General features: G+C 43.7%; 1 protein-coding gene across 4 annotated transcripts in view; it reads right to left on the bottom strand.

Annotated features, from left to right (window-relative positions):
* Positions 1–17,695, bottom strand: part of LOC137421644 (adhesion G protein-coupled receptor L2) — a 568,677-nt gene that overhangs the window by 206,877 nt on the left and 344,105 nt on the right. For all 4 annotated transcript variants that reach the window (XR_010983380.2, XM_068107903.2, XM_068107911.2 and 1 more), the window contains one exon: positions 8,845–9,672. Coding sequence is in view for 3 of the 4 variants with exons in the window: in XM_068107903.2 (XP_067964004.2) it covers positions 8,845–9,672 (828 nt within the window). In the remaining variant the exon portion in view is untranslated. The remainder of the gene's footprint in view (positions 1–8,844; positions 9,673–17,695) is intronic.

The raw sequence follows: 17,695 nt of genomic DNA, 5'->3' as shown, positions 1-17,695 counted from the left end.
TCAACGGATCTTCCCCAGATTTGGCACGGGGTCGCTATGCACCACAGAATCACTGATGAACCAAAAAATTCCACCGCCCCCCACCCCCACCTAACCCCCCGGGGACCAAATTTGCCATTTCTCAACGGATCTTCCCCAGATTTGGCACGGGGGTCGCTATGCACCACAGAATCACTGATGAACCAAAAAATTCCACCGCCCCCCACCCCCACCTAACCCCCCGGGGACCAAATTTGCCATTTCTCAACGGATCTTGACCAAATTTGGCACGGGGGTCGCTATGCACCACAGAATCACTGATGAACCAAAAAATTCCACCGCCCCCCACCCCCACCCCCCAGGGACCAAATTTGCCATTTCTCAACGGATCTTGACCAAATTTGGCACGGGGGTCCCTATGCACCACAGAATCACTGATGAACCAAAAAATTCCACCGCCCCCACCCCCACCCCCCGGGGACCAAATTTGCTATTTCTCAACGGATCTTCACCAAATTTGGCACGGGGGTCGCTTTGCACCACAGATGAACCAAAAAATTCCACCACCCAACACCCCCACCCTCCCCCCCCCCCCCGGGGACCAAATTTGCCATTTCTCAACGGATCTTGACCAAATTTGGCACGGTGGTCGCTATGCACCACAGAATCACTGATGAACCAAAAAATTCCACCGCCCCCCACCACCACCCCCGGGGACTAAATTTGCCATTTCTCAACGGATCTTGACCAAATTTGGCACGGGGGTCCCTATGCACCACAGAATCACTGATGAACCAAAAAATTCCACCGCCCCCCACCCCACCCCCCAGGGACCAAATTTGCTATTTCTCAACGGATCTTCACCAAATTTGGCACGGGGGTCGCTATGCACAACATAATCACTGATGAACCAAAAAAATCCACCGCCCCCCACCCTGGGGACCAAATTTGCCATTTCTCAACGGACCTTCACCAAATTTGGCAAGGGGGTCCCTATGTACCACAGAATCACTGATGAACCAAAATATTCCACCGCCCCCACCCCTGGGGACCAAATTTGCCATTTCTCAATGGATCTTCACCAAATTTGTCACGAGGGTCCCCATGCACCACAGAATCACTGATGAACAAAAAACAAACCGACCACCCCCATCCACACCCCCCGGGGACCAAATTTGACATTTCTGCACTGCCTCCAAATCAAAGCTATTTCATCCTAGGATACTCTCTCATGGGATGTTTCAGTAGGCGATTGTTCACAGCCATTTGCAATAATGTTTACAAATACTGGTATTTTCAGCACAAAAGGTAAGATATAGTTATATTGATTTTGGTGTATGTTTTTCAGTCAATACGCATATTGTTTTTCACTCAGTGGTGTCATATACTACTCAACACTAACGTATGTTTTTCAGTCCATACGGATATTGTTCTTCACTCAGTGGTGTCATATACTACTCAACACTAACGTTTCAATACATTTGTGTTTTTCTCCTTTCTTACAGAAAATCACTTCTCAGTAAATTCGTAAATGGGACCTAAGAGGCAACGTTCTGCAAGTGCAGATGCACATGCAATACAAGTACAACAAAAGAGACAAAGAGAGTCCTCAACAGAGAGAGAAGCTCGACTTGCAGCCCAGCGAGCCAGACAGGCACAACTGAGATCAGCTCAAACTCCTGCTCAAACACAAGCGCGAATTGCTGCACAGCAGACCAGACAGGCACAACTGAGATCAGCTCCAACTCCTGCTCAAACACAAGCGTGAATTGCTGCACAGCAGACCAGACAGGCACAACTGAGATCAGCTCAAACACAAGCGCGAATTGCTGCACAGCAGACCAGACAGGCACAACTGAGATCAGCTCAAACTCCTGCTCAAACACAAGCGCGAATTGCTGCACAGCAGACCAGACAGGCACAACTGAGATCAGCTCAAACTCCTGCTCAAACACAAGCGCGAATTGCTGCACAGCAGACCAGGCAGACAGCACTCAGGGCTGCAGAAACTCATGTCCAGACAAGGGCACGACTTGATGCACACCGCACCAGGCAGACAGCAGTGAGAGCAAGCAAGTGGCAGAACAAGAGGCGTGCTGCCTTTCAATATGACTCCTCCATCAACTATGAAGGTGATTATATTGTTCACATAGGTGAAACTGTAAACACTGTAAACTGTAAACACTGTAAACTTCTGTAAACACTGTAGAGCAAAGAAGTGGAAGGCTGAATCACCTGGAATGTGTTGTGCTGGAGGCAAAGTGCTTCTCCCACCCCTCACAGAACCACCTGAACCACTAAAGTCACTCTTAGCTGGCAGCAACAGAGACTCCCACCATTTCTTGGCAAACATACGAAAGTACAACTCCTGCTTTCAAATGACCTCATTTGGTACAACAAGCATTGTGCAGCAACAAAGATGGATGCCAAATTTTAAGGTTCAGGGACAGGTTTACCATTTGGCTGGTTCGCTTTTGCTCTTACCTAATGAAGATCCAAAGTTTCTTCAAATTTATTTCCTGGGTGATGAGCAGCAGCAGCAGGTACAGCAACTGTCAGTATTACAACTGTCAGAGAGGAAATTGTGCTGGCCCTTCAGCAGATGCTCCATGCTCATAATAATTATGTTAAGAGTTTTCGCACTACTTTGCATAATCTAACAGCCAAACTGGAAAGTAATCATCCATGCTGACAGACTCCAACAGGACAGCATCCACGGCGCTTTAATGCTCCTACTGTTTCGGATGTGGCTGTCCTCATATCTGGACAAGAATTCAATCGGCGAGACATCATTCTCCAACAGCAAGATGACAAACTGATTCGTATTTCTGAAACTAATAAGGCCTATGATGCCTTGCATTATCCTCTCATATTCTGGAAATGTGAGGATGGATATCACTTTGAACACCAAAGACGTGATGGAAAAAAAGTGTCTGCCAATGACTTCTATTCCTACCGAATTATGGTCAGACAAATGGACAGTCATATTTTGCGATATGGTCAGCTCTTCCACCAATTCATTGTTGACATGTATGCCAAGATTGAGTCTGAGCGATTGTGCTACATCAGACACAACCATAAGAGATTAAGAGTGGAAAGCTATGTTCACCTTAGAGATGCTGTTGCAAATGATGGTCATGCTGCCAATGTTGGACAGTTGGTTATACTGCCCTCTTCCTTCACAGGGGGTCCTCGCTACATGCATGAGTACACACAGGATGCCATGACTTATGTTCGCTACTATGGTAGACCTGATCTGTTTATCACTTTTACCTGCAATCCTACATGGCCCGAGATCACAGCAGAACTTATGCTTGGTCAGACAGCCCAAGACAGGCATGATCTTCTTGCGAGAGTGTTTCGCCAGAAGGTTATTTCACTTATGAATCTCATCACAAAAGGTGCTGTTTTTGGAGATTGCAGATGTTACATGTACTCCATTGAATGGCAAAAGCGTGGATTGCCACACATCCACATTTTGGTCTGGCTTAAGGATAAGATTCGTCCAGCTCAGGTAGATGATATCATCAGTGCAGAGATTCCAAATCCTACCGAGGACAAAGTATTGCACGAAGTAGTGGTGAAGCACATGCTCCATGGTCCCAGTGGTCACATCAACACTCATTATCCTTGCATGAAAGCGGGAAAATGCACAAAACGATACCCCAGACCTCTTCTTACAGAAACTCAGACAAATCAGGATGGATATCCTTTGTACAGAAGAAGAAAGCCAGGTGATGGGGGCTTCACCACTACTCTCAGAGTGAAACAACAAGAAATTGTCATTGACAACCAGTGGGTGGTGCCCTTCAACCCTCTCCTTTCACGCATCTTCAAATCACACATCAATGTTGAAGCATGCCACTCAGTCAAGTCTATCAAGTATGTCTTCAAGTACGTCAACAAAGGTACTGATCAGGCAGTCTTTGGTCTGCAGAGAGAGGAAACCAAAAATGATGAGGTATCAGCATATCAGATGGGTCGTTACATCAGCAGTAATGAGGCTGTGTGGCGTTTTCTCAACTTTCCCATTCATGAACGCCACCCCAGTGTTATGCATCTTGAGATCCATTTGGAAAATGGGGAAAGAGTTTACTTCACAGAAGAAACCACGCTGCAGCGAGCCCAGCAGCCACCTAGGACCAAACTAACTGCATTCTTTGATTTGTGCAAACAGGATTCCTTTGCTGGAAGTCTTCTCCACTGTGAAGTGCCAAGATATTACACCTGGCAAGAAGGGAAAAAGGCATTTCAGCCAAGAAAGCAAGGTGCAACAATCCCTGGACACCCTCACATCAGATACAGTCAAGTGTTTGGTCGTGTCTACACTGTTCATCCCAGCAACTCTGAGTGCTTTTATCTCAGACTCCTCCTGCACAACATTCATGGTCCAACCTCATTCCAGGATCTCAAGACAGTTGCTGGATATGTCTGTGCAACATACCGTGAAGCTTGCCTGAGAAGAGGTCTCTTGGAAGATGATGCACACTGGAACAGTACCTTGGAAGAGGCTGCAGTCTCGCATTCTCCAAGTAAGATGAGGAGCCTCTTTGCAACATCTGTGCCTGTTCACCATCCAATCCTGAGCAACTTTGGCATAATCACCAGGACAGCATGACAGAAGACATACTGTATCAAGCACAACAAGAGTCAAAAAACCCAAACCTGCAGTTTACCTCTGCCATGTACAACCAAGCACTGGTACTCATTGAAAATACTGTACAGTCCATGGCTGGCAAGGATCTTCAACAGTGTGGACTGCCTGCTCCTGTATGAACTGAACCTGCAACTCTCAGTCGAGAGATGCTTCAGGCAACCACCTATGACATTCAACAGCTGCAACAGTATGTCCACCAAAATGAACCACTCTTGGTTCCAGATCAAAAAGAAGCTCATACAAGGATCAAACAATTGTTGACATCTGACTCGGGTGGAATTGTTTTCCTCGATGCCCCTGGTGGAACAGGCTAAACGTTCTTGATCAACTTAATTTTGGCACAAGTTCGTTCACTACAGCAGATTGCCATGGCAGTGGCCTCATCTGGAATTGCTGCAACTTTGCTCACAGGTGGCAGGACTGCTCATTCTGCCTTTAAGCTGCCACTCAACCTGGCCCACAATGAGAGTCCTGTGTGCAATATTGGCGAAGGATCTGGACAGGCACAGGTTCTAAAGCAGGCCAAGCTGATAGTATGGGATGAGTGCACAATGTCTCACAGACTTGCATTTGAGGCTCTCGATCGCACCTTTCAGGATCTCAGAGGTAACACTAAAATCATGGGTGGAGTCACACTCTTGCTCTCTGGAGATTTCAGGCAAACTCTACCAGCCATTCCAAAGGGTACACCTGCTGATGAGTTGAGAGCATGCCTCAAAGAATCCTATATTTGGAGACGAGTGGAAAAACTCCATCTTTCTACCAACATGAGAGTTGCACTTAATAGAGATGTCTCAGCAAGCCAGTTTCCTAAGGTTTTGCTTCAACTGGGCAATGGTCAGCTACCAGTAGACACTGATACTGGAGATGTCACAATACCCCCAAATTGTGGAACAATCATCAACACATCTGAAGAAATGCTATTAAAGGTTTATCCTAGCCTCTCACAGAATTATAAAAACCATGAGTGGCTTTGTGAAAGTGCCATCCTTGCTCCCAAAAATGACATTGTGCAGGATATTAATGCCACCATCATTCAACAGCTACCAGACCAATCCACATGGTACAAGTCAGTTGACACTGTAGTTGATCTTGACGATGCTGTCAACTATCCAACAGAGTTTCTAAACTCTCTTCAGCTAAACACTCTTTGGAGTTGAACTGACAAGTCCATGTTTCTCTCATGGTCAACTCTACGTTGCATGCTCACGTGTTGGGGCAAGCACACATCTTTTCATCAGAGCACCAAACGGCAGAACAAGAAATGTTGTCTACCCCAGAGCTCTTGCTGACTAAAACACATGTCTGTTAATATTTTATCTAGGCAGCGCTGGTGGCCCAGTGGATCATGTGCTTGCTTGCCACGGTGGTGGCCCAGTGGATCATGTGCTTGCTTGCCACGCAGACGATCCGTGTTCCAATCCCAGCAGCGGCAAAAATTTGTGAAGCCACCAAATGTGGCCCGTTCTGACATGAATGAATGAATGAATGAATGATCGTTTTAAGGACATTTTCCCCGCTAGAGCAGGGGTTAGCCTTGTGGGCCCCATGGTTCCCTGTTTGAGGCAATGTTTTTACGGCCGGATGCCCTTCCTGACGCCAACCCTTGGTCGTCTCTTACGATGCGCAGGGATACGGTGTACCTATTCTAAACCGGGGTACACAGCATGATCATTCATCCCAGCAAGCTGGTACTCAATTTGCGGACCTCGGAAGGATGACAGGCTGAGTCAACCCCCCTGGTGTTAATTCAGCGATCGACCGGGATTCGAACCCAGGATCCTAGGATCCCAAGCCGGCACCCTAACCGCTAAGCCAACACCAGGCTAAGCCAACACCAACCCGTTCTGAGATATAGTCCCTAAATGGATTGAACTTGGACCTAAATCACCAACTCTTTTTTTTTACTAAAATGACTTAACTTATAGCAACTTCTTATGTTATGTACATATAATTACATACAACATGAACTACATAACAACTTGCTATAAGTCAAGTCATTTACTTTCTACATACGTATTTGGAACCCGGGCAGCGCCGAGTACCTTTGCGCGCGCGCGCACACACACACACACACACACACACACACACACACACACACACACACACACACACACACACACACACACACACACACACACACACACACACACACACACACACACACACACACACACACACACACACACACACACACACACACACACACACACACACACACACACACACACACACACACACACACACACACACACACACACACACACACACACACACACACACACACTAGATTTTGTTGAATATTCGAATCCGGATGCGGATTAGAGAAATTTTAAAGCGATTTTTCACCATTGAGTGAATGGGCTAAAACCAACATATAGCAGGATATCTCAAAAATTTATGGACGGATTCCAAAACTAGTTTGTGTATTATAATCAATGTTGGAAAGAGTGCTGAAGTTATCCAGAAGTTGTGGTGTCCAGCAATATTTATGATACCATGAGAGAAAGAATTAAGATGTGCCAAAGTAGTGATTTCCATTTTCTGTGCCGTAAAACCAAATAAAGATGGACCGCTGTGTGCTTAGGCTGGCGTAAGCTCGATGTCTGCAGGAAAGGTAAAACGCAAGGGAAACACAACGTAATCCTGTTTGTTATACTGTTCAACAACATGAATGAAACCTTTCGTTATTTTGCACCTGAGGCCTAGTATGGGAAAGGCTAAATGTTTCTGTCCGTGTCTGCTCTGTTTCCATACTTGATCCCAATTACCCCCTGCCACCGGATGTGGACAACGGTTATGGTTTCAACCCTGTCTGTCTGTCTGTCTGTCTGTGAGCAGGATATCTCAAAAAGTTATTAATGGATTTAAATGAAATTGGACGGGCAGGTTGGGTTTGTGACAAGGACGAATTGGTTCATTTTTGGTGAAGATCCGAATACGAATCCGATGATTTTTAAAGCGATTCTTCACCATTAAAAAATGGGGCCAAAAACGATGCGTAGCACGATATCTCAAGAGGTTGTGGACGGATTCGGACGAAACTTTGTGAATGAGTTGGTTAGGTGACAAGAACAAGCCGACTAGATTTTGGTAAAGGTCCAAATCCAGATCTGGCTTATTAGTGGGGTACACGACGCAAACTGTTCGGCTCGGTGGAGGTATGTGCTCTACCGAGTGCCGTTCTAGTTTTCCCGACCATATGTCTGAATAAGAACCCCACTGCATACACAAAAAAAACATGTCCTATTAATTTCAACTATATATTTACATGAAACAGAAACACAGTTGTCAGAAGCTCCCCTTGGACTGTGAATACTATGACGCACATAATGCAGTATCCGTGATAAATAAATGAGTCCTTGCTTCCACACAACAAATCCTATTCCTCTATTTCTGCTCCACTTTATCTTATCCACACAGTCCTATAAAACCATCCTATGTTATTATGTTCTGGAAAATGCTGGCTGGCTTTCAATATGTATTGCTTGATGATAGATGTGCAACCTTCAATGCTTTGCCTATTCTGTATTATGGGAAGAAGGGGGGGATGGGGGGGGAGGGGGAGGGGTGCGTGGAAGGGGGAGGGAGGGGGGGAAAGGGGGAGGGGGGAAGGGAGGAGGGGGGAGGAAGGGGGAGGAAGGGGTGAGGGGGAAAACGGGGGGGACGGAGGGGAGAGGGGATTCATATATATGCTGGTGGGTGAATGTGGCGTTCATCATGTTTCTGAGTTAGCTGTGATGCCGATCAGGAAGAAGAAGAAGCCGTACTACCAACTTCGTACACTTCTGGAATTGTTTGATTTATTTGTATTCAAATGTCTGGTGATTGTTTTGTATTTATTTATGCAAATGTGTATTTGTATATCACTGTCATTAATTTAAAAGGCTTAGGCACTATCGAGCGGTTTTTTTTAACTCCAAAAAAACGATCTTTTTTTTTTTTCCATAATTTTTTTTTTGGGCTAAAACACTCCCAGACACTCACTGATGAACCTCTGAAAGTTTGACGAAGATCAGTTCAGCCATCTCTGAGAAAAATGGCAACACAGACAGACAGACATCCCTCTTATATAGTAGATTATAGATTAATAAGTTGAAAACCAATTAAGGAAAGGGCCACTAATGTGAGGCTTGAAGAGGATTGTGATGAGAAAAACAAGTTGAAAAAGAAAAACAAAGTGCCAGAAAATCAAATAATTATCTTACGTATCCCAGTTTCCAGAGGCCCAAACTCGATCTCATATCGTAGAACGTGGTAGTTGTTCCACACGTAAAGATGACCATCCTGGGGATTGTAGCTCACTGACGTGATAAATCGATATGGATTTGGGAAGGGGATATGTACAGTTGCACCAGCTCCTAGGTGGGTGCTAAACATGAAGTCGATACGATCTTCTGCACCGAAGCTTCCTGTGGCACCACGTCCTCCATAGCCTTCCGACACCTCGTAGTCTGCACGAAGCACATACAAAACTCCGCAGACAAGAAAAGCATTTGCTGCTGAACGCTTGTCGTAGACCGTGTCCCAGGTGCCTTCCACTCGAAGCGTATATGGATTGATTTTAGATACGACAACCCGCCCATGGTTACGTTCAGTTGCATAAACAACCCAAAGACCAGACTCATCTGCAGAGAGGTCCAGGTCGCTCTTTCCACCCCATCTATATGGAGATGTGTCATGGTAGTTTGCATCTGGAATGATTGCCTCCCCACTCTTCACCCGAGTGTGGAGGTCAAACTTGAGTATATTCCGCGTGCGTTCACGGTTGAAATACGCCGCACCATCATACACGACGAACCCCGTTCCATCTACACGATGTGGAAGCTTGTAGGTAGTTGTGGCATGACCCGCAAGAAAGTCGGAGAGAGAAGAGAATTCGGAGAGCGTGTCTGTGCGGTACGGTTGCCAAGCAAGGGAAAATATGGCTCCAGAAGGGCGTAGGGTATCGTGGCACCAGGCACCAGCACGATGAGCTCGGCGAGCAAGAGGCCGAGCAGAAAGGACCCGCTGAACTGATCCAGGACACGAGAACACTGGATGGAAAGGGGATGAGACAGAAGAAAAGAAAACAAAAGAGAAAAACATGGATGAATGTCATCTCACTGACTATTTAAACCGAAATACAACACTATGTGTGAAAAGAAAAACAAACATATGCATAAAATCATAACAATACTTTCAAGAATTCATCAACAAGATCAATAGCCAACACAACAGTGAGGTGTAACAAACATTTTTACAATCCTTCATCAAACAATGAGCAAAAAATATAAAGGAGAGAATAATGGTAAAAAGAAGGAGAAAAAGACAAACATCAGCAAAAGTAAAAACAAAAGACTAAAGGATAAAAAAAAAGAAAAGAAGACGTCCTGCAGAGCAGGATACTTGCGAAATCCACCCCTCCCCCCCAAAAAAAAAGTTGCCATGGATACATCAAATTGTCGATTTAATCACTATTAAAATTGACAATCTTAATGAAAGCTCAGGTCAATCGGATTAAAATTGATGATTTTTCAGATGAAAAATGATATTATAAGTTTGATTTATTGAGTTGATCTTTGACCTTTTGACCTTAAAAATAATTGGTTTACTAATTCAGTGAGGCACTATGCAAATGCTGTTCAATTTTCAAGTTAATAAGATGAAAATTTCTAATTTTTCAGATGAAAACTCATGGTTTTGGGAGTTTGACTTTGAGTTGACCTTTGACCTCAAAAATAGTTGGTTTACCAATTTAGTGAGTCAATATGCAAATGATGTTCAATTCTTAAGTCAATCGGATGAAAATTGATGGTTTTTCAGATGAAAATTTATGATTTTGGAAGCTTGACCTTGAGTTGACCTTTGGCCTTTTGACCTAAAAAATAGTTGGTTTACCAATTTAGTGAGTCAATATGCAAATGATGTTCAATTCTTAAGTCAATCGGATGAAAATTGATGGTTTTTCAGATGAAAATTGATGATTTTGGAAGTTTGACCTTGAGTTGACCTTTGTCCTTTTGCCTCAAAAATAATTGGTTTACCAATTTAGTGAGTCAATATGCAAATATGAATGAATGATCGTTTTAAGGCCATTTTCCCCACTAGAGCGGGGGTTAGCCTTGCGGTCCCCACGACAATCATGGTTCCCTGTTTGAGGCAATGTTTTTATGGCCGGATGCTCTTCCTGACGCCAAACCTTAGTCACCTCTCACGATGCGCAGGGATACGGTGTACCTATTCTAAACCGGGGTACACACCGGGATGAGTCAATATGCAAATGATGTTCAATTTTCAAGTAAATCAGATTTAAAATGGCAATTTTATAAACTTGACCTCAAGATGACCTTTGACCTCAAAATAAACAGGCTTCTTCCTTATGACCAACTCTACCATCTGGTAAAGTTTAGTGAAGATCAAACAGCACAAGACCAACCAATATACTTGAAAAATCTTCGCTTTTGAAAGTAGAAAAGACTCAAAAGGTAAAAATAAAAATAAAAGACCCTTATTAAGAGAGATTTTTCTGCCCTTGTTGTTGGTGTGTTGATCTCTCATCCTACTTTAACTTTTTCATTCAACTCTTTCATGAGCCTCGATTTCTGTTTTAAAAATAAATCCGATTGAACAGTCAATAAAAGACCAATCAGACGGGAGAAAACATCAGCAAAACTGAAAGAGATCTCTCCAATGACAACTCCAAAGGTGCAAGCTCAGCGTTTAAGCATTGGGTTTTGGACATGTTGCACATTTGAGAAACGGCTTTATATAAAAGAATACAAAAATAAACTCGGAGCGAAATCGATGGCACGCCATCCTAGATCCCTCCGCTTCCCACGCGAAGCAAAGTTGAAAGATTGCAAAAAGGTTCCACCAAGATCGACCCAATATCAAATATTGAGTTAATACAAATCTTATAGTTTGACCCATTTGACCTTATGTCCCACCCCTAGGTCACGAACCGGAGATAAAATACAACAAATCGTTAAATATTTCATGCGTCCCCTCATGTTGATTGCATATCCAAAGTTTCATTAACAAATGTCAATGTTTAAAAATGTGCCCGTAATTGTATTTTTTGGTATTTTAACCTTTGACCCCACCCCTGGGCCATAGGAGGTGTGACCAAAATGATACTCCCTCGCACCTTCTTGCTGTGTGGTGATCATGACAAAGTTTGGTGAATTTCCGCACAACCATTTAGGTGGAGATAGCTTGATGGATGTGCAGACAGACAGACAGACGGACAGATGAGATGGAGCAGATTACAATATCCCCCTGTTTTGTTTTGTTTTCAAAAAGAATGGGGATAAACACAACAGGATGACAAATTGAAACATACACACCTGATGCCTGAAGAAGAAAAGATTAAAGTACATGGTGTACGCAAGGCCGGGCAAAAACTTTTTTCAGCACTTCGAGCCTGAGGACAAAATGAAATTTATAAACTAAATTTCTGTTTCCCTGTTGTAAAATGCCTTTTTAAATCAAAGATAAGGCAAAAAAAAATAAGGCTTCACGCCTTCATTCCTCTTTTCTCCCGCCTCTGAAACAAACTCCCACACTCCCTTCAATCCCACTCCTCCCTCCAGGTCTTTCAAACAGCTGTTCACCACCATCTCTTATCTTCGCCCATCCAAAACCATGATCTTTTCTACCCCCGTTAATTCACCCCAGATACACTTTACTGAAATACCGACTTCTTTCCTGGAAGTCCGAGCAGTGTCCATGTGTTTTTTACCTTTCCCACCCCCCACCCCCCTTCCCACGCCTCCTCCCCCCAAGCCCTCTCCCTCCCACAGATCTCCCGATGTCACTGCTCTCAAATGTTGTACTTGTGTGCTTCTCCCTCTCTCTCCATTTGTCTCCCGCTCCCTTTATTATATCTTATGTGTCCGTTATTATTATTATTTTTGTCATTAATGTTAGCTCTTACACGAGCCTCCATCTTCTATACAAAAAAAATAATAATAATAATAATAATAATAATAATAATCAGCACAAGACAAAAGTACATGGTAAACCCTGACCAAACCTTATACGTACATCCCAACCTTAAGGCCAAAAATGCGTATTTATAAGGGGTTCTATCACATGTTGGGAAAATAACTGAGATAACGCTCCCTCCCCCCCCCCCCCTCCCCCCTCTCCCCTCTCCCACTCCCTTCCAGGTGCGACACCACAGGTGTCCAGTCAGTAAGTACAAAGAGGGTCAGGGCACACCCGACCAGAACAAATAAAAACCCCAAGTGCAAGCTGCACAGAGACAGAGTTGGTGAGTCTCATAAGGAGAAGCGTGAGCTACATAAGTGAGTCCTTTAAAGAGGAACTTGAGCTACACGAGCGAGTCTGTTAATGAAGAATGAGAGCTACATGGCTTCTTGTTTCTGGCATCCCGTTCTTGGTGCTGCCTCACTCTTTGGTGGCCTCGCATAGCGCAGGTGGTGCCGCGCAGCGCTACGGAATCCCTCACTCTGTCCATTTCGTCACCCTGCATTAGTAAGTTTCATCATTAAGCCATTGAGGTACTGTGAGCACATGGGCTTATTTATTATTCAATGGCTACCGTCTGGTTTTATCACTTGTGTGGTTGTGTTCCTTCTTCTTCTTCTTCTTCTTCTTCTTCACCGTATTGATAATAAATCCGACTTATAAATGAGAACTTGTGTGGTCAGCAGGGAAAGGGAACTCAGTAGCACGTAGAGGATTACCATATAAAACTGTCAGTTGGGTAAATTGGTTTCGCACAATTAAAGTCATAAAAAGTGAATTTCCTGCAACGGTTTGCCCGACCACTTCTGACAAGCCGATTCACCACGGTCATGTGGTTTTAACTGCTGACTCGCGCCACAATTAACGGGCGGAAGCGGGGACCTCTGGTCCCTCCCCCACCTGTCAGGCGCGTTTGTCTTAAAGACCCGCCACCATTACAATATGCATGTGCGTCTTGGCCCAAAGGCCAAAGTGCATGATCTTACAAGCTCACTTCCTATTTCTGCCTTTAAGCATCATCACCAAGAAATAAGAATGCTTTATAGTTTGTTATGCAAAATTCTGACTAAGATTTATTATCTGATTCTATAAATCTCACATTGTTGGGCACGATATGCATGAGGTGAGCACATGCTTCCTTGACTTCATACAACGCATCAGTGATAGCACATTGCATTGGATAAGATCAAAGCACTGCTAGAAATAAAGATATAAACTATCTGTTTGTGTTTGTGATAAAAGAGAATTTACGTAACATTATTACGTAACAAGCCATGATAGTAGTAATGTGCACTAATAGTTTTCCTTCCACATGAATTGAACTGTTTGGGCCTCATGACAACATGACCATAAAACTTCCAGCTAATGTTTGTACCTTAACTTTGGGCCGGTGCTCCTGCCTCCCACCTGGCTCGGCTTCACACTGTTGAAACCAAAGCTTTCAGAACCATTGGAATCTCCCGCGATGAAGCTAACTCCGAGGGCCTTTCACTCACTCACCGCAGGCAGGTTGGTGGTCTTTCCGTCTTCTACCGACTCCTCTCCGGCCTTGCTCCCCCAGCTCTCTCTGGGCTCTGTCCCCCAAATATTCCTACAGGTCGCACAAGATCTGCCTGCAACCCTCTTATGGTTAAACTGCCAAAATCCAGACTCTCTGCTCACCTTCACTCCTTCATTCCTCTTTTCTCCCGCCTCTGGAACAAACTCCCCCACTCTCTTCAATCCCACTCCTCCCTCCAGGTCTTTAAAACAGCTGTTCACCACAATCTCTTATCTTCCCCATCCAAAACCTTGTTCTCTTCTCCCCCCGTGAATTCACCCCAAATCCACTTATTTTTTTGGAAATAACGACTTTTTCCTTCCTGGAAGTTCCAGCAGTGTCCATGTGTTTTATACTTAAACCCCCCCCCCCCCCCCACCTTCCCTTGCCTCCTCCCCCCAAGCCCTCTCCTTCCCACAGATCTCCCGTTGTCGCTGTTCTCTGTTGTTGTACTTGTGTGCTTCCCTCTCCCTCCCCATCTTGTCTCCCGCTCTCTTTTTTGTATGTTTTGTGTGTCCGTTTGTTGTTGTTTTTTGTGATTGATGTTAGCTCCTACACGAGCCTCGATCTTGTAAAAAGAAAACAAAAAAAAACTTAGTCTTGTGGTGGGGACCAAGAAGGCCTGTGACCTACTCTAACTCAAACCTTTGGCTGGTGTGATATTATGGGTCCAGATCTTATTACACGTCACAATCTTGTTCAATAAATAACCCCCCTCTGTTAGTATTCCAGGAGCTCTATTATCGTGGTCACATGAGTTCAGGGTAGAAATCATTGCACAAAATTTCTACATTTAACGATTATTTTAATTCTCGACACTAAAAAAGTCTGCATCAACTTGGGCGACCAACTTCATTTTTGGGTTGATAGCTAAATTAAAGTTGCTTCGAGTATCTGCTTCTCCTCTTCTTTTGAAACAGTTTACAGATCAAGTCATGGTCACGTTTGCCAGCATTAGTGTTGAAGATGTTGACGTCCCACTGTGTACTTCACAATGAGTCGACGAGCACAGCGTGCACTCACAGCACAGTCTGCATACAAAAGGAGTGTTGAAGTCCAAAGATCACCATGTTCTCAATAACAATGATTGTTTGGAACGTTTGTGTAACTTTATCAGACTCTTCATACTATCCTTGCCCTTGTGAATATGTCTGAGATTGGTCCATGAGCAATATTGTTGCTTTGCAAATACACAATTTGCAGATGCACAATTTGCAGATACACGATTTGCAGATACACAATTTGCAGATGCACAATTTGCAGATGCACAATTTGCAGATGCACAATTTGCAGATGCACAATTTGCAGATGCACAATTTGCAGATGCACAATTTGCAGATGCACAATTTGCAGATGCACGATTTGCAGATACACGATTTGCAGATACACAATTTGCAGATGCACAATTTGCAGATGCACAATTTGCAGATACACGATTTGCAGATACACAATTTGCAGATGCACAATTTGCAGATGCACAATTTGCAGATGCACAATTTGCAGATGCACAATTTGCAGATACACAATTTGCAGATACACGATTTGCAGATACACAATTTGCAGATGCACAATTTGCAGATGCACAATTTGCAGATGCACAATTTGCAGATGCACAATTTGCAGATGCACAATTTGCAGATGCACAATTTGCAGATGCACAATTTGCAGATACACAATTTGCAGATACACAATTTGCAGATACACAATTTGCAGATACACAATTTGCAGATACACAATTTGCAGATACACAATTTGCAGATACACAATTTGCAGATACACAATTTGCAGATACAAGATTTGCGGATACAAAATTTGGAGATACACAATTTGCAGATACACAATTTGCAGATACACAATTTGCAAATACACAATTTGCAGATACACAATTTGCAGATACACAATTTGTAGATACACAATTTGCAGATACACAATTTGCAGATACACAATTTGCAGATACACAATTTGCAGATACACAATTTGCAGAAACACAATTTGCAGATACACAATTTTCAGATACACAATTTGCAGATACACAATTTGCAGATACACAATTTGCAAATACACAATTTGCAGATACACAATTTGCAGATACACAATTTGCAGATACACAATTTGCAGATACACAATTTGCAGATACACAATTTGCAGACTGCAGAAACAGCATGTTTCTCACCAGTGAAGAAACATTCAATTAACACAAATAAAATTTGCCTCACCACTTAAAGAGCAGAGTCAAAATCCACAAACACGACTAACGCGCAGTTGTCATTGCCATCAGAAATGAACTGCTGTGATTCTCAGGCCATGTGATGTGATATATAGAGTTAACGATAACATCCTGGATATGGACTCCAGATTGCGAAAATAAATTCGGGAAAGTATTTAGGAAAACTGCAAAGAAAGGGAAAACGAAGAAAGTGATTAGTGTGAGGTTGAATGTCTGGTGGGAAAAGAGGTGTTCACAAGAAATGAAAATTTCTGTTCCCAATGGCAGTTTATGCTCTAAATTTGTTAGCACTTCCTGCCAAAGACATGAACAAAGACTCACCAAGTACATGTTTTATTTTTCTGTCGCATTGCAACTTTGTGGCGACAGAAAAGTATTTTGGTTTAAACGTGTTATCCTCTTATACCGACACGCTGGTAGATGACGAGTGTGCAGAGCATTCACGAAAAGAAAGTTGTTTTAATCGATCGAACCAACAGAACATTGATCGATGTATGCTAACCACCATGAGAGAGGGAGAGAGAGTGAGAGCGTGATGGAGAGAGAGAGGTTGAGAGTGAGAGAGTGATGGGGAGAGAGAGAGAGAGAGAGAGTTTGAGCGAGTGAGAGAGTGAGAGAGTGATGGAGAGAGAGAGTGAGAGAGTGAGCGAGTGAGAGAATGAGAGAATGAGAGAGTGAGAGAGTGAGAGAGTGAGCGAGTGAGAGAATGAGAGAATGAGAGAGTGAGAGAGTGAGAGAGTGAGCGAATGAGAGATTGAGAGAGTGAGAGAGTGAGAGAGTGAGAGAGTGAGAGATTGAGAGAGTGAGAGAGTGAGAGAGTGAGAGAGTGAGCGAGTGAGAGAATGAGAGAATGAGAGTGATGGAGAGAGAGAGTGAGAGAATGAGAGAATGAGAGAGTGAGCGAGTGAGAGAATGAGGGAATGAGAGAGTGAGCGAGTGAGCGAGTGAGCGAATGAGAGAATGAGAGAATGAGAGAGTGAGAGAGTGAGCGAGTGAGAGAATTAGAGAGTGAGAGAGTGAGAGAGTGAGCGAATGAGAGAGTGAGAGAATGAGAGTGAGAGAGTGAGCGAGTGAGAGAGTGAGAGAATGAGAGAATGAGAGAATGAGAGAATGAGAGAGTGAGAGAGTGAGAGAGTGAGCGAGTGAGAGAGTGAGAGAGTGAGAGAATGAGAGAATGAGAGAATGAGAGAATGAGAGAATGAGAGAATGAGAGAATGAGAGAGTGAGAGAGTGAGAGAGTGAGAGAGTGAGCGAGTGAGAGAGTGAGAGAGTGAGAGAGTGAGAGAATGAGAGAATGAGAGAATGATAGAGTGAGAGA

Source organism: Myxine glutinosa, chromosome 1 (genome assembly GCF_964187855.1).
Source record: "Myxine glutinosa chromosome 1, kmMyxGlut1.1, whole genome shotgun sequence".
NCBI lineage: Eukaryota > Metazoa > Chordata > Myxini > Myxiniformes > Myxinidae > Myxine > Myxine glutinosa.
The sequence above is the reverse complement of the archived record's forward strand: the minus strand, read 5'-3'. Positions and strand labels throughout refer to the sequence as shown.